General features: G+C 37.7%; 1 protein-coding gene across 2 annotated transcripts in view; it reads left to right on the top strand.

Moving 5' to 3' along the window:
• Positions 1-1838: 1838 nt before the first annotated feature.
• LOC135209994 (matrix metalloproteinase-17-like) overlaps positions 1839-21327 on the top strand; it is a 36719-nt gene continuing 17230 nt past the window's right edge. The window contains exons 1-2 of one of the 2 annotated variants that reach the window (XM_064242725.1): positions 1839-1998; positions 19777-20075. In XM_064242725.1, the coding sequence (XP_064098795.1) occupies positions 1974-1998; positions 19777-20075 (324 nt within the window). In that variant the 5' untranslated portion in view covers positions 1839-1973. Of the gene's footprint in view, positions 1999-19216; positions 19455-19776; positions 20076-21327 lie in introns of those variants that run through there. The other variant, XM_064242726.1, reaches the window with a different exon arrangement.

Here is a 21327-nt window from a genome sequence, read left to right as displayed (position 1 = left end):
GGGAAGAGCTAAAGAAGGAAACTGAAGGAATGATAACAGCGGCACAAGATCAGGCCCTAAGAACCAGATATGTTCAAAGAACGATAGACGGAAATATCATATCCTCCCATATGTAGGAAGTGCAATACGAAAAATGAAACCATAAACCACATAGCAAGCGAATGTCCGGCACTTGCACAGAACCAGTACAAAAAGAGGCATGATTCAGTGGCAAAAGCCTCCACTGGAGCCTATGCAAGAAACATCAGCTACCTTGCAGTAATAAGTGGTACGAACACCAACCTGAAGGAGTGATAGACGACGGTAAAGATCCTCTGGGACTATTGGTATCAGAAACAGATAGGGTGATACGTGCAAATAGACCAGACGTGACGCTGATTGACAAAATCAAGAAGAAAGTATCACTCATTGATGTCGCAATACCATGGGACACCAGAGTTTGAAGAGAAAGAGAGAGAGAAAAAAAAAATGGATAAGTATCAAGATCTGAATATAGAAATAAGAAGGATATGGGATATGCCAGTGGAAATCGTACCCATAATCATAGGAGCACTAGGCACAATCCCAAGATCCCTGAAAAGGAATCTAGAAACACTAGAGGCTGAAGTAGCTCCAGGACTCATGCAGAAGAGTGTGATCCTAGAAACGGCGCACATAGTAAGAAAAGTGATGGACTCCTAAGGAGGCAGGATGCAACCCGGAACCCCACACTATAAATACCACCCAGTCGAATTGGAGTACTGTGATAGAGCAAAAAAAAATAAATAATAAGAAAAATTAAATTAAATAAATAATCAATTACTATTATTATATTATATTATTATTAAAACAAACCAATACCCAGGAGGCTTGTCTCAATAATCATAACGTGGTAAAGAAATTTAATAAAAATTTGTCAAGAAAAACCTTTACAAAATGGAATAGACCCACTACTGTCTCTCCCGACACCCAACCCCCAACTCCCATCGTATTTCCCTCCCACCCCCCGCAGAGATGAATACGATAAAAGGAATTAGTAATTAACCACCATCATAAAATAATGTGACTACGAGTAAAAGGAGGAGGCTTTGTCTTAGTGTAGTTGGAATTTAAAAAAGAAAGAAAAAAGAAAAGGAAAAAAAGGATTAAGTATTACAATGGCACAATAATTTATCTAAGGCACCCGAGATTTACGACGTATTTATAGTATTTAATCATAAACAGATGATGTCATCTCCACCAGAAGTTTGAAGACAAAATTACGGACTTTCCATTTTCACATTTTCCTAAATTGAAAGTTCAGGAAATATAAAGAGTCAGGGGAAAAGTTTTCGTGGAATTATTTGCTGTAGGTCTACGTATATACATAATCACTCGCATACATACACACAAACACATTATATATATATATATATATATAATATATATATATATATATATATATATATACACACACACACACATCACATAAACAAATCCTAAGCGAAGGCTTAAAGATAAAGGGTGTGTATACGGTATTATGAAGAACTATTTCCGGTCGTGCGAACGCCCTCAAACCGCTAGGAGCGACGAGAGAGAGAGAGAAGAGAGAAGAGAGAGAGAGAGAGAGAGAGAGGAAACAATTCGGGGGGAAGGGGGGGTGGGGAGGGTTGATAAGCGAGCTCAGCGGGGCACGGTCACTGTTCTCGCGAGTGACCAAAAGGTTACGTATACAACCCCTTTACCCGGCTCGCCCCCCCCCACAAAAAAAACAACAATGTCATTAATACGATTTGGCGACTCACTGTGTGTGTGTGTGTGTATGAGGTTCCGGACCGGCCGACGAGGTCACCAACGTGCCGAATAAAAGCGAGCCGTAACAAGGATGTCAACCTCAGTGCAAGGACTTTTCAAGTTCAAGACGGTTGAGGTGGTTCTTTGGATCTCCCGAAGAAGGCGCCCCGAAGGCTTTAATCTTCTTACAAGACGTTCCTTCGAAAGGTCTTGTAGCTTCAATGGGATCCTCTACACAGTTTGGAGGTTGGTATTACTTCTTTGTATCGTGTTTTTTTTTTTCAGTATTTATTGTATAAAATCTTGATCATTTTAAGAGCCGAATCACAGCTATATATTTCTTTTTTTTTTTTCTTAAAAATACTGATCACATTAAGTGCATGAAACAAAATTTCATTTATTTTCATATACATTTATAACAGTTCGTATTTATATTAATGGCAAAAATAATATGACAGCGACTTCGTCTTACATCGACACAACACGAAAAAAATTATTAGAAAATGCACATTGTATCCTCAAACATATTTACCTTCAAACTCTGATATTACACACACACACATTTATACATATATATTTACAAAAAAAGAAGATCGAATTAACGGTGAATGCACATGTCCACACACATAAATGCGCACGCCCAAGCACATGGATCCCGTTTATCAGAAGTTGTTGCTGTTTGAGATTAAGCTGGCCTTATGCCAGCACGGGCTCTTGCTCATAGAGCAGCCCGCAGATTACCAGAAGTCTATAAATACAGCAAGCAACACACAATAAATATCTGACTCGTCAGCTCACTAAGATTTCCAGACACGCTTTCCACTTAGGGAATAAAACGAGAGAGAGAGAGAGAGAGAGAGAGAGAGAGAGAGAGAGAGAGAGAGAGAGAGAGAGAAACTTTCTCTCTTAGCTAGGACCTTCGTGGTAGAAAAGGCGCGTGTGTGTAGTACCATCCTTTACTTTGTGAAACTTAGTTTCGAATCCTGAAAAAGAACAGATGGAGAAGTTTTTCCCGCCAAAACTTTGATGAAACCTTTTCAGCGGAGTGGACTGATTAATAGTACCAAATACTTTTTGCTCTTCGAGAAGAGGCTGGGTCTACAGAGCCGTCGGAATGACCTCTTTTACGGATCTATTCGTGCGCCTCTATCGTGCAATAAATCATAAGAGCTCCGGATATTGACTTGTCGCAGCGAACGATACGTCTGAAATGACCGACAGCGTCCTATAAAAACGCTCTGAAAGTGTCGTATACCATCTGAATTTGTTATTTATCTTTAATACGTGACCTATACAGTCTTCAGCACCAGGCACTTGTGTCATCATACAAAAACAAGCACAATAAATAGTGTTCGGTGTCTGTGAGCATATGCGCATGCGCAGAATGCGTCTATCAAATGATCGTTGTTATCTTTATCTACATCATAACAGACTGTGATGTTCAAAGATTGACACTGATGATACATGACGAACTGTCCCTGTGTCCCTATCTGTCACGAGAGAGGAAGAATGATAGTATAAAACCTCAGAAGTGCTGATATAATCAACCCACCCCGCCTCCCCCAACCCCTCTCGTAAGTCAACTCACACCACCAGAGTCGTACTAAGGTCCCCATAAAATAAGAGAGAACAATGAAACTCGCCCCGAGTACCAACGATCACATTTTTATGGCAAACATATAAATAGACGATTCGTTCAGAAACGATTCCAGTAACAGTTTGGGGTGATCTCGTATTCGATGCGTCATTAACCATTCGAAGCGAACGAGAAATTGGTTCCTTGCGATCGCATCCTATGTCCGGACATGTTCACGCGGGGACGAAATGAATGCAGCCACGCGACTGCAAGCGCGCCAATTTCAGCGAGGGTAAAAATAGCCATCTGATGCGTATAATCCGCGTTCTCAGATACACTCACGCGCACGAGCGCTCACAAACGAACGTACGAAGAAAACCTGCGATAAACCGGATGAAGATGTCTTATCAGCTAATCGCAGTCAGGAGAAGGTGAATTCGCGCGTGACATGGCCCTTCCGGGCCATAACAGCTGCCCTCTTGGCGCGGGATGATGGTGCTATTGGCGCCAAATGACCGAGAAGGTTCAATGGTCTCGACAGAAAGACTGTGCTGTTGAGTTCGGGCGATTGGTTCTCGAGGCGTCTGATGTATAATTACGGAAGTGAAAGATAGAGGGCGCTTTGTGTCTTGATCAGATGTGTTATTTCCATATTTTGTCTTTCTTATGTAATATGCTTATATCTTAATGTCATTAGTACTATCACATTACTATTCTCTGATGGTATATATATATTAGATATATATATACTATATATATTACATAATATTATATTATAATTATATATATATATATTACATTGGACAGAGAGAGAGAGAGAGAGAGAGAGAGAGAGAGAGCATCCAAAACATATACATGACACACATCAAATGTCAAATGGCACTCCTTTTGGAGGAGAAAGGGTGCCACTGTGTAAAGAGGGTTATATTATTGGCTTGAGGTCAAGGCGTTTCTATTTAATGACAGAGTGAGTAAGTGAGCGAGCGCTTCTTCGTCTTTTCTGAGTATCTCGGTCGCACGGTCCAGTGCTCGGTCGCTACTCGGCTCCGGGAGCGATTCTGCGAATTCCAGTTTTGATTTTTTTAAAAAATTACTTTATTTATGGTTATAAGTTTGGAATAATTTCAATCAAGTTTATTGTAATTTTAGTCTGGCGTAATCAGCACCGTAGCTCAGACGCCAGACAAGCTTTCTTAATGCCTAACAAAAAAAAGTCTAACGACAAAACTAACTTTGACGTTTATTGTTTTCTGAGATAAATTAACAAATAAACTCAATCACGACGAAGTTATGGACTCATTAAAAAATAGATAAGGCCATCTTCCTGCCCTTAATTCTCTGTTTCTGGGGTACGACAACAGGGTCGTATGTTATGTCACAGCCTTGAGAGATCCTCTCCCCGTGACGTCACAGCCTTCCTCAAGGTCTTGGGCACGCGAAAACGCGCCCTCCCTCGCTCTCCTTTGTGACTCTCTGTCAGCATCTGGCTTTATTTTCTTCATATCTTTCTTTCTTTTTTAGTGCGGGGTACATCCACCGGCTATAAGAGACCAAAAACGTAAAAAAGAAAGGCTAAAAAAGCAGGCGGTATAATTATAAACACCAACAAGGGCTCCATTATCATTAAGCAGAGTAACCCCTTAATATGTCTGACTGTTCTTTCGCTGAAATTCTCATCATCATATCTTCGTGTCCCTCACGAGTTCGTAAATTGAGGGTTGACCCGCTGGGGCTGTCACGCCTTGTTGCTGTTGTTTTTTGTTGTTGTTGTTGTTTACGTCGTTGTTGCTCAAAGAGAGAAAACAACGCCTATTTCCTAATCAATTTCTCCCCCTTATTATTTAGCTAACTTGTATATAATCGAATGCTGTTGTTTACTCTTTTTTGTTTCTCTAATTTTCAATGGAAGAGAGAGAGAGGACACAACATTCATTCTCGTTCGATTTTTTTTAATAAATAGCACTTTTAATCTTTTTAATAAATAGGACTTTTAATTTTGTTTAAATAAACAAAACTTTTTATATTTTAAATAAATAACATTTTTAATATTTAAATATAAATAACATTTTTAAATTTTTTTCAATAAGTATCACTTCTAATTAACAAAAAAATAACTAAATAAATAAATAGCGCTTTTAATCAGGAATTCTTGAGAGGATAGCTAAGCCTTTTTTTTATTTTTTAACAAACTTCATCTTTTACAAGATATTAATTACAGTAATATGGAGGCATCTTCAGGAATCAAATAAGAACGTTTATTCATATCCTGGGTGCTATCAATCACCCACTGATCTAAGAGAGAGAGAGAGAGAGAGAGAGAGAGAGAGAGAGAGAGAGAGAGAGAGACTGTCCTCAATATGCTTTGAAAACTGTTTTTTTAAACCACGATAACACTTCTTAATTGTTTAAGAAGCTGCAAATTGTTCTAAGAAAATAATTGCAAAATGTTAATGAGGACATATACAAGACGCATGTATACAAACATATACTCAAGTACACACTCTTTCTTTCTCTCTCTCTCATTTTCTGTCCTAAATTTTCTTGAAAATAATCTAATCTTACCGAATTTCAAAATACTATTTTAGTCTAATTTTTCAGTCTTATTAAATCTTGCCACACTTTCCACCTTCTGAAAGAGTAATATATATATATATATATATATATATATATATATATATATATGTATATATATATATATAAATGGATTATTATCACAGCTCCGAGATTCATATACATGCATTAAGCTACTAATGTCCTTTAACATCCAATTCGCTCTGCCTCGGAATTAATATATTTTCATGGATGTTAACCGAACGGATTTTTTTTTGCTTGATAATAATTTTCGTCCCCTCGTGGATTCCAACCAGGGCACAGAGGACGATATTATTAACTAAAAAAATTCCCCTTCGGTTAAGATATATGAAAATATATTAATTCCGGTTGGGTATTAAAGGACATTTGTAGCTTAATGGGTATATATATATATATATATATATATATATATATATATATATATATTATATATATATATATATATATACCGAAGGGGAAGTCTCAGACGGGATATATAGCGGTAAGGGTTTAAATGGAGACGTCTGTTTCATATTGGCGTTTATTATTCAATGCAACGTTTCAGGGACCAGCCCCATTTTCAAGCTGAAATTTACAATAATAAAACCAAATTTAAATAATTACTCATCTCAAATACGCTACACATAATTACAAAAATATAAAGCAAATTAAAATAACACCAACGAAACTCCAGTACCATTTCCAGTAGAGGAAGCAAGACGAGTTACTCGTCCTCCCTCTCTCTCTCTTCTCTCTCTCTCTCTCTCTCTCTCGTCTTCCTCCTCTCTCTCTCTCTCACTCCTTTCTAATCTCTTCCTCTCTCTCTCTCTCTATATATATATATATATATATATATATATATATATATATATATATATATATGTATATCTGTGTGTGCATGTGTGTGCGTGTTTGTATGTATATATATTCTCTGATGAAAGAACGCTTAAGTTGACAAACTATTACCATTTCAAGGGGCACAGAAAAAGCAGTGATTCCCAAAGCTTCAGATGAGTCATATGTATGCACAAGAAAATTTTTTTTTTTTTTTCTTTGCAGCATAAGTTTCATTTTCCGATGCCCCCTGAAAGATTCACGAATTGCAAGGCATACGGTTTTGGTTCCAAGGCATACGGGTTTACTTTCAAAACACATGTTTTAGTTTCAATGCATACGGTTTTACTTCCAAGGCACACAGTTTCAGCGAGTGGTACAGAATCACGAATCCCTCAAACTGACTCAGCCGAAAAAAAGAGTAATTCTTTTGCTAAAAAAAAAAAGTAAAAGACAAGATCTTTGAAAATAAGAGAGGGAAAAATGGCTCCTTTAAAAGGAATAATCCCCATTTGGCGTTGGTGGAAAGAATCGGCGTTCATAGAACTCAAGATTTTACGAAGTGAACAGTGCCACTAATTCCAAGAGAGAGAGAGAGAGAGAGAGAGAGAGAGAGAGAGAGAGAGAGAGAGAGAGAGAGAGAGAAGGCGGGTTCTTTAATAATCAACGAGAGAGAGAGAGAGAGAGATGAGAGAGAGAGAGAGAGAGAGAGGAGAGAGAGAGAGAGGGTTCTTTCAAAACAAAGAGAGAGAGAGGGTTCTTTAATAAACAACGAGCGAGAGAGAGAGAGAGAGAGAGAGAGAGAGAGAGAGAGAGAGAGAGTAGTTTTTCGTACCAGAATTCGACCAACAGCAAAAAACCCCAAAAAACCACAGAGGGGAAAAAAAAAAAACCTGCCTGTAAATGACCCAATCAGATTTCTTACCACCGCGCTCAATAAGCGATCCTTTTACTTCCTTTTTTTTTCCCTTTTTTTTCTTTGTTTTTGTTTTCCCTTTCCTCCCAGGTCACCAGAAGGTTAATCTCGTCTTTATTTTTCTTTCTTGCAAGCAACCGCTGCTTGTCAGGGAGAGCCACATTGAGACTATTACTTATTTCCTGAGAGTATTAGGGTGCTTGAGAAAAGCAAAAATAAATTGGGGCTATTACTTACAAGTATTAGGTCGTTGGAGAAAAGCATGATTTGATTTCATGTATTATAAATGCACACATTATATCCTGTCGTGTATATTAGAACAAGATTGTCGTAAAACGTACAAATAATAATAATAATAATAATAATAATAATAATAATAATAATAATAATAATAATAATAATATTATAAATGTTATATGGCATTTACCTTACCATCTTCTTTTAAGAGGATTTTTTTACCCCTTTTCCATAAGTAAACAAATATTCTTTGACAGAAAACTATTGTGCCAGCTTTGTCTGCCCGTCCGTACTTTTTTCCTGTCCGCCCTCAGATCGTAAAAACAACTGAGGTTAGAGGGCTGCAAATTGGTATATTGATCATTCACCCTCCAATCATCAAACATACCAAATTGCAGCCATCTAGCCTCAGTAGGTTTTAGTTTATCTAAGGTTAAAGTTAGCCCTAACCGTGCATCTGGTGACGATACAGGACAGGCCACAACCGGGCGGTGGTTAAAGTTTCCTGAGCAGCGGCTCATACAGCATTATACAATAACACAGAAAGATAGATCTATTTTCGGTGGTTTTAATTATACGCTTTAGCGGCTGTACAGAAAACTGGATTGCGCCGAAGAATTGGCGCATTTTTTAATTGTCATTTACTTCCGTCTAATCACCCCCCTCCCCAATCTCGACGCACCTAGATAAGGACAAAAGGAATGGCCCACTCCGTCGGCTTCCCTACCAAAAGAAATTCCTGAAATCTATCAGTCCTTCGCCAGAGGGAAAATCTCACTGACGATTTCTGCAAATAATGATCCGGAGAGTAAATGGTTCTCCTCGATGAGGCGGATAATGGTGCCATCGAATCGATAGACGATTACTTTTCTGGTTAATGATCAAAGTTCAGGCAATAAAACTGACAGAGACAAACTGCATCGCCTCCTCCTCGATGCCCTGAAGAGCAAATTAGAAATACTCGGTGTAAATGATGATGTTGGGTAATTAAATAATGGAAAGCTAGCAAATACGTTTTCGATGAGGACGCTAACAGATTAATGTGTTGGGAAGGAAACGTTTGCCACATTGACCTGTCATGGGAAGGAAACATTTGCCCCAGTGACCTGTTATGGGATGGAAACATTTGCTCCCATGACCCCAGTGACCTGTCATGGGAAGGAAACATTTGCTCCAGTGACCTGTCATGGCAGAAAAACATTTGCTCCAGTGACCTGTAATTGGAAGGAAACATTTGCCCCAGTGACCTGTCATTATAAGGAAATATTTGCTCCAGTGACCTGGAATTGGAGGGAAACATTTGCTCCAGTGACCTGTAACTTCTTTTCGGGATGCGATAGCTAACCCCACGCTTTTATCCCATTTGGTTGAGATTTACCGAAGGTGTCCTACTATCAGGGAAACCACTTCTGTGCTGAGATAGACAGGTACGCTGGCGGTTATCTAAATAAGACTGATTCGTGTGTGTAAGTGTGTGTAATTAAACACTGTTCTTGGCTTGCAAAAAGAGACATGGAGAATACCTTCAGGTTTTCTTCACGGCAATGTATTACTGGCAAGTTCGCTTACTACTGAACTCTTAAAAACAAAATATAGGCAAACGGAAAATTCCGACTTTTGAAATAACTTATCACATGAGGAAAATCTACTAGCTAAAAGTATGAGTATATACAGTATAGTATATGCTTAAAGAATCACAGTAGATGCACGTGACACCATTAAATAAACGAATACCACAGGGAAATGATAGGCAGAAATCCAAGCGCTTTCGTCATTACTAAGAGATTGTCAAGGGTAAAGCTCTTGGATTTATATATATATATATATATATATATATATATATATATATATATATATATATATACCATTGATCTGGTTCCCCCGAAGAGGCCATAGCTTCATCTATAAACAAAGCCTTAGCCACTGCATATTCAACTTCCACAAATGCAGAACCCAGATGAACTTTCGTAATAACAGTTCGACAGTCTCGCGATCACTTGAGAAACATACACATAAGTACAGTTATGAATATGTATATGTGTATATTAAGCAAAGATATAAAGAAATATAAAGACGACATTTAGAGGGCAGTGGCATTAAGAATGAAGCAGACAAAATATGACAAATAAAAACTCGTCCAATTTCAGTGTAATTTCTACTTCAGTTTCGAAGTTGAAATGTCCAGTGTTAACTTATGTCAACTACACACATGGAATCAGGTGCTGAAATGGACTGAGTTGACGGCCCTATTGTATTCATACTTTGATTCAAAAAGCACACAATAATGCTGAAGTTGGTTAATCACCGCCCATCACTTCAATCGTTCTGATAAACTTGGATGCAGCAATTCATATTTATGTCTGATACACAAACAATTTTGACTTAGAAGTTGTTCTCTGTGTCTGTCTGTCTGTCTGTCTGCTTCTTCATCATGATGGTGATATGGTGATATCAATAACAGACCAATTTGCAAGATACATTATCATTGCAGATTATTAGTGGGTCTCCTCTCTCTCTCTCTCTCGATTTACTTCATTTTGTTATCAATTCAAACGCTCTCGATTTTACCAATTCAAGAAATTAAGAGATAATCCCTCAAAAGATTTCTTCTCTTTCAAGATTAAAGTTCGAGGAAACGGACAACATTCAGAGACGAACTGCATCCAAATCTATTTATTTCATTTTCAAATTCAACGAAATGTACGTGTTTTGACATCAATCAATCTCTGACCAAAGTCCCCCGCCCCTCTCTCTCTCTCTCTCATCACCACCACTGCCACTGAAAGAGTTACAAGAAAGGAGAGAGAGAGAGAGAGAGAGAGAGAGAGAGAGAGAGAGAGAGAGAGAGAGAGAGCTAAGGGAAATTTCCTTGCGAGTTTTTCCTCCAGCCTCTGGAATAATGAACCCGTTTAGCATAATGAAGCCTCCATGTTTACAGAGCAGGTAACGCTGGCAGAGATAAAGGGAGAGGTGTTTTATAAGTCCTAATTTATTTACCAGCAACTTTATTTGCGTCTGGTTCCATGTTTACTAAACAGGTTTCCTTGGAAGGGAAAGAGCGTTTATAATTATTCGTTCGTTTCGATACTTGGTAATGAAGAGGCCAATGGTCAGTGGGAGCAAGATAGCTAATGTCTTTATCTTGCCCAGGCCAGAGGGAAACGAAAAATAACGGGGTAAAGGTAGGACGGTTAAATTTTATAATAATTCATTGTTCTTCATTCCATTTCCTAGTATGAATATAGAGTAGGGAAGCTGATGTCTCTATCTTACCCAGGGTCGCGGGAAACGCGAAAAAAATAAGGGTGAAGGTTTCTTCTTGCAAGTAGGAGAAATTTTATAAATACAGGAATCCGATCTTTGCTGAAATGGTATGTGACAAATATTCCGAAGTCCTCGAGCGAAAAAGAGAATTTTTCCTTAAACTATAAGAAGCCAAGGGAGTAGTAATAGCTATTCAAATAGGAGGTCACTTTATTGATTAGATGAAAGAAAGTACCTCCGATATAATCCTATCAAGGAGGTTAAACTGAAGAAGACGAAGTATCGAAGATCTGAGAATAATATTTAGGCTAAATTGATTCACCTTGCATTTTAATACGTGTTTAGCTATTTGTTATTTTTTCTAATTTATTATTTTTTTTATTTTTGCTTTTTTTAATAATAAGTGGGGCCTCTTCTTTCTGTATTTCTCTTTACCTCCTCTTACTTCTTCTTAGTGAACACCATATTCTCTGGAAGGTTGAATTTCAAGTCATGGCCCCTTTGGTGGGATGGTTAATTTTTCTTATTATTTTTTTTTTTCTTTTTTTAATAAGAGGGCCTCTTCTTTTGTATTTCCCTTTACCTCCTCTTACTTCTTCGCAAGGAACGCTTTATTCTTTGGAAGCTTGACTTTCAAGTCAACGGCACCTGTGGTGGGCTTGTTCCATATGAATAGGTTTCATCTTCTGAATAATAATAATAATAATAATAATAATAATAATAATAATAATAAATAATAATAATAATAAATAATAACAATAATAATAATAATAATAATAATAATAATAATAATAATAATAATAATAATTGAAAAAGAAACCCACATAATCACTGTGTAACTTGTTTACTTCTAAGTATTTACATTTAATTTTACTCCACGCTCGAGTACTTTCAGGCCCTATCTGTGGCCCATTTTCAAGAGATGTTTTGAAAATGGGCCACAGATAGGGCCTGAAAGTACTCGAGTGTGGAGTAAAATTAAATGTAAATACTTAGAAGTAAACAAGTTACACAGTGACTTTGTGGGTGTCTTTTTCAATCTTCAGAAGAAAACTGAAAGAAGTTTTTGTTTGGTTAATAATAATAATAATAAAATAATAATAATAATAATAATAATAATAATAATAATAATAATAATAATAATAATAATAATAATAATAATAATAATCTCTCTTTATCGATGGCTCACTTCAATGCTTCGCTAAAGTTTTGAACAAAACCTGATTTTAGCACCTAAGAAAACAGACCTTATAAATACTGCAATTAGCAAAAAAAAAAAAAATAAAAATTAAAAAAAAATCACAATCTCGTATAGTGAAGATGCGTAAGTTATTCTATTGCCTTTTTTGTAGGATGATTAACACCGAAAGAACAGCTGCTGCCAAACACAGGAAATTGCTCACATATTCATTTTTGGAACACTGCCATAAAGTTCAAGTGTGTGCACGCGCAAAAATACACATGTATACATGAACGTACTGACGGATGCGTAGATCTGCATTTACTCTATCTGCGGCTAAAATAAACATTGGGATTTCCTGCCAGATATGAGAAAATTAGTCACAGAAGTTTGTATATATATATATATATATATATATATATATATATATATATATATATATATATATATATATATATATATACTATGCTTAAAAATCACAGTAGATGCACGTGACTTCATTATATATGCGAATGCCATAGGAAAATGACAGGTTTTCTCTTGTTTATTCAAGCATTGTTATTTTCTCGTGGTATTCGCTTATATATAGATATATATTATATATATACATATATTATATATTTATATATGTGTTCAAACAACCTTGTGTATAACAAGGTCTATCTATAGACCTTGGTGTTATAAAATCATTTATAAACTGGACATAAGTACACACATTCATATCCTTGCCGGTGATCTTACGTCACAAACACTTACTGAGCAAGAAAAGCTACGTACAACAAAGCCAGAGAGAAAAGAAAAAAGAAAGAGAGAGGGGGGGGGGGATGGAGACAGGCAATGGAAAGAATAGAAAACGGCTCCAAAAATATAAAGAGAAAACGAGAAGTGCATCTAAGAAAGACCACTCTCTCTCTCTCTCTTTCCTTTTCGGAGAGCAAGGGGCGGTTTAAAAATAAATAAAAGCTTCTCGAGAAGCTGTAATAGCAGCAAGCAGCAGGAACGCTGCTTTTGTCGATGTCCCGCCAGCAGCGGCAGCGAGGCGAACCCTCCGAGTCCAAAAAAAACAAAGATGCTCAAAGTGAGTCATTCGAAGGCACAAAGGAAATCTCTCTCTCTCTCTCTGTCTCGGCCTGGCCTAACCTGGTTCGGTAGATGGGGGGGGGGGGGGGGGGGGGGGATAGGATCGGGGGAGGGGAAGTAGTCCACGCATGCCCAGATGCAGTGAAGGGTAAGAGGTATTAAATATACGGACGCTTTATTTTTGCGAAGAAACCGCGATGGCCATGACTGTCATATCAAATGACGGTGATGTGGTTATCGCTTTGCCGATATTCATAATGAACCCAGACCTTACACAGAGGAAAAAGAAAGCTATAGACATTAAATACAGGAAAGGTTACAGGGCTCAGAAAAACAAAAAACGCCGGGTCGACTTGACTGAATCAGTCTGAATGTCGCATACGCAATTTCCACCGGCAACCGAGAGGAATGAAATCTTGGAGTGAGCGAATCGAGCTAGTGAGAGAAATAGGAATCGTAGAATGAAATCTTTAAAGCAGACAACCCGCCCCCCTCTCTCTCTTCCTCTCTCTCTCTCATCTAAAACTTTTTTCCTCTTTGCCGTGAAGAACCAAATTTCATTCTTTACAAACTCGCGCGCGCGCGCACGAGATCCAAGCTCTTTGTTCCCTTTCGGTCTTTGAAATAAACAAGGTGGTGAAAAACACAGTAAAGACCTCTCTCTCTCTCTCTCTAGTAGCGTATTGTCTTGTAGTAAACAAATTACTTAAAAAAAGGGGACTTTGAAGCTTCTAAACTCTTCCGTTTTTTGAGCCTGGTAACGACCTCCTTTTGTGGGAAATTGTTCTTTGTTCCTCAATGAACCGGCGCGGTCCTCGTCTTGAGGAACGCGTTGCCATGGTAACGCAGACGTCACGGAGAAGAAAATCACCGTTTAAAGATTGCTACGGGAGTTCCTTCTCACTCCTACAAGTACGGAACGTGCTAAAAAGGTATTCATACAAGCATGATTTGCAAAGACAAGCACCGACAAACACACACACACACATTATATATATATAAAATGTATGTATATATAATATGGTAGCCTCCCTATCTTGTGTTCTCATATTCAGAGAGAGAGAGAGAGAGAGAGAGAGAGAGAGAGAGACTGGATTGGACTGGAAAATGTTGTACATCAAAGGGAAGTTGACTGATGATTCGTGTTCATCGACAACATTCACCTAGGCCTTAATTCGGTTTGTCTTTTTGACAAATAATATAACTGCCTCTACTCAGCTATAAAAGCTATCAATTCTGGTTATGCGTGCATGCTAAATTGGAACCACATTATAAAAAAAATTATGCATATCATTTGATAAAGTTTTTTTTTATCTTATCAATATTTCTGGCTGTGACATAACAAAGGACGCTATATACATATCACTGACGAAATTGTTAATATTTATCAGCAATGGCGTGTAAAAATCCTTTCAATTTATTCTTTAGATCGATCATTTTTATGTACATTATAAAATATATTTCGAAATTGAAAAATGAATTACTGTTGTCCCGCATCTTCTCTCTCTCTCTCTCTCTCTCTCTCTCTCTCTCTCTCTCTTCTCTCTCTCTCTCTCTCAGTCCTACGGATCTGCTAAAAGTTTGCCTTATATGCACCCTGTACAGAAAGGTTCCATGGAAAGATTTCTTTTAATCGTTTTGTTCGAAAAATTTAGACTGTTAAATTTTAAAAAAGTATCCTTATTACTTCTGATTGTTTTTTAAGATATTACTTAATGCATCACTATTCTGTGTAATGTTTAAATTGTATTTATTTTTAATCTACTAAATTTCTCATAACTTACACATTTTGTTACCAGACCGCTGATTCAAGATAATATCAAAATCATCTCTCTCTCTCTCTCTCTCTCTCTCTCGTATCAAAATAGAAAAAATTAAGAAAAACAGTGAACTTTTCTAGCTATTTCTATTGATGCTATCAATGAACAGCATATATGCAGATCCCAACAGAACGTCAATTACCAAATGAATTATTACAATTCCACTTTCCTTATCATCTCTCTCTCTCTCTCTCTCTCTCTCTCTCTCTCTCTCTCTCTCTCTCAATTCCTTCTCCTACAACTCTCTTTTTCTCAAAACATTTCTCGCTATTTCACCCGTTTACGAAACACTCTTACTCAAACTAAAAACATCGTTCCCCATAATTCTTCCTTCTCTCCTTTTTTTTTCCTTCTTCTTCTCCTTCTTGTTATCTTCTCTTGAGCTAACTTTCTTTCTCTCTCTCCCTCCACCCTCATCCGGTGATAATCGCTAATTTTCTCCCGCGCCTGAATCAACTCCATCATCTGTTTTTACGATCTCAGGATATTTCATTAATCCGTAAAGTCACTTTTCTCTCATATACTATATATACGTACAAACACACATTATATAATATATAATTAATTAATATTAAATATATATATATAATATATATATATATATATTAATTATTATAATCATATTTCAAATTTTCAAACTGAAGACTTTTTGTAAATCATGACCGGTTTCGGTTTTACTTATGGGCCATTATCGAGGAAGTGAAACGTGGTGGCATAAATTAACAGTATTTTATATTATATAGACACACATATATATATATAATATATATATATATATATATATATATATATATATATATATATATATATATATATATATATGTGTGTGTGTGTGTGTGTGTGTGTGTGTGTGTGTTTGATTTAAATCAAGAAGAAATAAAATACGTGATGATCATACGAACAAAGTTACAGCCAGTGTTTCAATTTTCCTTCGTGGCTGTAACTTTGTTCATATATAATATATATATATATATATATAATATATATATATATATATATATATATACACACATATAAATATATATATATATATATATATATATGTGTGTGTGTGTGCTGTGCGCGCGCCTGCGCATAAATATGGATATTTCACGAATAAAAACGTGTATCAACCTCCTTCACCCAACGAAACCCTCCACAAACCAACTATTTCCTATGACTTTCTTAAAAGCTAAAACGATCCCCTGAGTACTACTCAGAATTGACGAAACAAAAGCTAGATTTGCGCCACTGATTCTTGGTCTGTTTACTCGACATAAATCGTTCTCAACGGGCAGTGGGTGGGGTGGGGTGACTTCCTCACTAGACGGAATTTCAGTTTCGGGGGCGGGCTGTGACCACAGACTGGCAGGCTCAAACTGGCTCTAGGACTACACAAAAAAGGTTGAGAACCACTGACTTCTAGTTTAATGTAGATGCGTAAACGAACATACATACATACACATAGGGAATATAGCATTTAAATAGTATATATACTTAAATACAGATATGTTACTAGGCATACATACATAAATGAACAAATGTGAAAATGCATACACAAATATGTTATGCATTTATAAATACATAAATACCTACATACACTCCTACAAACGCGAAAATTAGTTATACACAAATCACTGAATGAGAGCTTGTTTACTAACGTCAACTCGATCAGAAAGTGGAGCAAAATCATTAATCTAAAAGAAAAAGTTTCTGAGAATTTACTGCGCAAAAAGAGGAAGTTGCTTCTTAGAAAAATTCACCTCTTGAATATACTAGATATATAAAATTCTTGGTAAATGACTTATCTGAATCTGTTAACCTTTCTTCAGGAGTTGGTCTAAAGATAGTTCTTTTTTTTTTCCAATGTTGGTCGTTGTGGGATAAAAATAAAAGTCTTTTTATACGTCAAGTGTGGAATATTGACCCTATCTACTAAGAAAAGGGTTTTGAAAGTGTTAAAATAGCTTTAGCTGGAACTCCTGGTTGGTTGAAAATTATCTATATTTTAATACCCCTTGAAATGGAGTATGTGATTTATATTTTTTCTAAAAAAAAAAAACATTAGTAATAAGGTCATATAGGTACATACATAACCAATTATATACATTTATTCACAAATATATATATATATAATATATATATATATAAATATATATACTATATATATATTATATATATATATATATGCATACACAAAAGTAGAGAAACATACTGATAAAGAAAAGAAAAAAAGCAGGTGTGGTTTGTCTTGGTATATATTCTCCCTACCCTCTCTCCTCCCACCTCCTCCTCCCCCTCCTCCACGTATCTCGTGTCATCGCCTCAGTCTCGTCCTCTTTTTCTTTCCTCAACTGGCCTCTCAGATGATGTCCTCGTCGTCAGAGGACTTAACAAGCTCAACGAGGCTATTATTATGCCGTTCTCCTCAGAAGCCCGTTTCCCCCCCACCCCCCTCTCTCTATCTCTCGCCTTCTCCTCTCTCCTCTCTCCTCTCTCTCTAATTCTTGAAGACACATCTCTCTCTCTGTCTCTCTCTATTTTGTCTCTTTAGTTCTTGAAGAACCTCTCTCCTCTCTCTCTCTCTCTCTCTCTCTCTCTCTCTCAGATAAGTGAGCACACGATGTCTCCTCGGATGGACTAACAAGTCTTTGAGACATCCTAATCCTTGTAACACACACTCTCTCTCTCCCCTTGGTTTTTAAAGACCCTTCTCTCTCGCCCTCTCTATTTTTCTCTCATCGGTTCTTAAAAACCAACCTCTCTCTCTCTCTCTCTCTCTCTCTCTCTCTCTCTCTCTCTCATCTAAAACATCGAATGCCCAATCGTCGTCTTATAATGCCCGAGAATCGACATCTCACCTTTCTTTCCTTAATAGGACCACGACGCCAGAGTCTATCTCTATCAGTCAATCAGTCGCGACGCCGGAGTCGACTTCGATCAATCGATCAGTCCATCAAGAATTTGACTGATAATCTAGACTGTGTCGAGAAAGGTTCTGATAACATGATCGAATGGCTGCCACTTATTGCTTAAGGACTGATGTTATCTATTGAAAGGATACTATCTATTGAAAGGATACTATCTATTGAAGGGATATGATCTATTACAAGGATATTATCTGCTTAAAGGATTCACCGATATCACGAAAATAGATCAGACTGCTTCTTATGAAGCTCTGAAGCTGGGAACTGCGAGTATTCTCAGTAACTGGGTGAATATGTTTGAGAAAAGTTCCGAACAGGAATGCAAATTGTTTGTAACAGTAACCTTGGAATTTCTAATGACGTTCTGAAATAAGGAACTATCAGTATCTTTAATAACATGAAGGAAAAGGGTCTAAAAGAACAAGATGTACAGGACAGAGGAAGATGGAGAAGGCTGATCAAAAACAGCGACCCCGTATAGAAATGGGAAAAGGTGAAGGTAAAGAAGAAGAAGTTTCTTTAGTAACTGACTAAAAAAACTATCGAAGAGAAAACTAATGATTCTCATAAAAGTTTCTCAACAGGGACACAGATTGAATTTGAATTAATTTAAAATCATTGCAAGTCTCTGGTTCTCTGAAACTCTTAAAAACAGAAGTTTTTGACAGTTTTCTGAAATGAGGGAGTAAGATGTGGTGATCTGAAAATAACAAACAAAAATGATTCCCAATTAGGTGCTTAATATGGAAAGGAGAACTTCAAGAGATGAAACGATAATAAGAAATGCCTTTAATCATTATGTGAGACTATATATATAATTTTAATCTATTTACATTGTTTAAAATACAAAAATAGTTCAGGGACAAAGGACCCATAAAGAGGGACCTTAGATTGCAAGAAACCATAGAATAAATTTTTTTGAGTACACTGTAGATTATGAATCTTTACCAGGCGATGGGGCATATCTCTCTCTCTCTCTCTCTCTCTCTCTCTCTCTCTCTCTCTCTCTCTCTCTCTCTCAGTCGGTCACTCGAGGGGGTGAAGGCAGCAGGTCCGTCCGTGGTGGTGTCCCCGAGCTGGTCATACATCATCACTTCACGCCCACACTCAGTTTCACACCCATCTTCACACACATATACACACACTCTACCACCCTCTCTCTCTCTCTCTCTCTCTCTCTCTCTCTCTCTCTCTCTCTGTGCCACATACACAGACAGACGGCCGAAGGCAGAAGAAGTCTGTGCCCGGGCTGATTCACGCTCTCCACCTAACTCCTCTCACCCTCGGGAAAGGCCTCAGTGTCAGCTCTCGCGAAGGAGTGAGTCCTCCGTCCTTCTTCCTTTCGATGGAGTGAGAGTGAGTGAGGAAGAGGAGGAGGAGGAGTAGAGGAATAGGAGGAGGAGGAGGAGGAGCAGGCGGCGCTTGGTGAAATGGAAAAAGAAGAAGGTCGTCTGTGTTTGTGTCACTACTACTGCTGCTGCTGCTTCGCCTTCCTCCTCTCGTGGTTGTTGTAGTTGCCACAGTTGTCGTTGTTGTTGTTGTTGTGACAACGTCCGCGGTTAGTGGAAGGGGGGATGGTGTTGCTGGGAAGTGAAAAGGGCCTCGAGTGAATACCTCCTTCTTTTTCCCCATCTCTGCAGGAAAGGAGGCCCGTTGGCCGCGGAGGACAGAAATGGCCAACGGTCGGGATGGAGATGGTGCCGCCCGTCCAACCCGTCCTCTTCTTCCTCTCCTCAAAATCTCCGTCGGGCTGCTCCTGATGGTGGCGTGCACCGGGGCAATGCCCGTCAGCGGCCCCCTACCTCGTCTACCTGGCGACGTTGCATACTCGCCCAACAGGTTGGAAGATGCTGTGCCCACGCCCGTGGTTATACCAACGCCTCCGCCAGGCCTCAATTTTACGACGGAAGCCCCCAGGGTCGGATCGACATTACACGCGGTAAGTAAAGCATCTTCGCTACTAGATAAAAAACCAGCTCACAAATTTATATTCTCCTGCTGCGAATTGATGTTTAAGTACTACAAAGTATTTACTAAAAAAAAATAACTATCATAAAATTTATAAATATACATCTTCGTTACTGGATACAAAAACACCTCACAAATTCCCGTGTATCCTTCTGCTGTGAAGTGATACAAGACTGTTTATGTAAGTACTGCGAGACCTTTGCTTCTCACACAACGTTCACCTTCAGTGTTTACATTCCCTCCGCAGTTCCGACGTCAAACACTTCACATTTTGTTTACATATCTCGAGATTTCGTTCCTTCCACTCTTGACAAAAAGGGGAACTCATTTTCCTATTCTCTCCATACACGTAAAAACAAATGAATGTCCACGTTTCCTCATGGCATCCATTCCCAGTGTTAAAATGGCGTTTTCAATTCATTTCCTTGGTCTGCCCAATACAACTCAGAAAGAAAGAAAGACAGAAAAAACAGATACTTTTAAGGAACATTTCATTCTAAAATTTTCAATATTCCCATTCTTAACAAGAAGACAGAGTAGTCTATTGTGTCTTGCATTTTATAAACACAAGAATCAGCGTTTTTCTAGCTTGAATTAATAGAAATTCCGAATATTCCCTTTCATTGAATTCACAGAATTCGTCTGTTAGTTCCTGGCTCTTCTTCAGTCTTCTAGTTTATGTAACTGGTTAACTTAGTAATGCCTTTGTGGACCTTATTTCGTTGTTATTTTATTTCTAATAATTCCTTTTTTATTTTACTTCTGGCCGATTGCTGTCAACTTGAACCTAACTTTTTCTTTCCTGAAAATTTTTTTATTTCCTCGGGCTAACAAGAGGACAGTCTTTCTTTCACTGCATTCTGAGTTAGGCCTCAATTTTTTTTCTTTTTTCATTCGTTCTTTTTCCCTCTCTCTTACCTGCTTCTAGCAGGAACGAAGAAGATTAGAGTAGTAGGTTTTTGGTTCCACTCCTTTGTGCTTTTAATTTTTCTTGTTCGCTGCTTCTTGAATTATGTTTTCATTTTTCGTATACGTAACAGCCTGCTTTCTCAATGATTTAATGCTTCCATTTGAAATTAATCTCTCTCTCTCTCTCTCTCTCTCTCTCTCTCTCTTTTCCACAGCGCTTTCTCAATGACTTTATGCTTCCATTTGAAATTAATCCCCCCCCTCTTTCTCTCTCTCTCTCTCTCTCACACACACACACACACACACTGCCAGCT

This window comes from Macrobrachium nipponense, chromosome 39 (genome assembly GCF_015104395.2).
Source record: "Macrobrachium nipponense isolate FS-2020 chromosome 39, ASM1510439v2, whole genome shotgun sequence".
Lineage (NCBI taxonomy): Eukaryota > Metazoa > Arthropoda > Malacostraca > Decapoda > Palaemonidae > Macrobrachium > Macrobrachium nipponense.
Note: the sequence above shows the minus strand (reverse complement) of the source record. Positions and strands in the feature narration are given on the sequence as shown.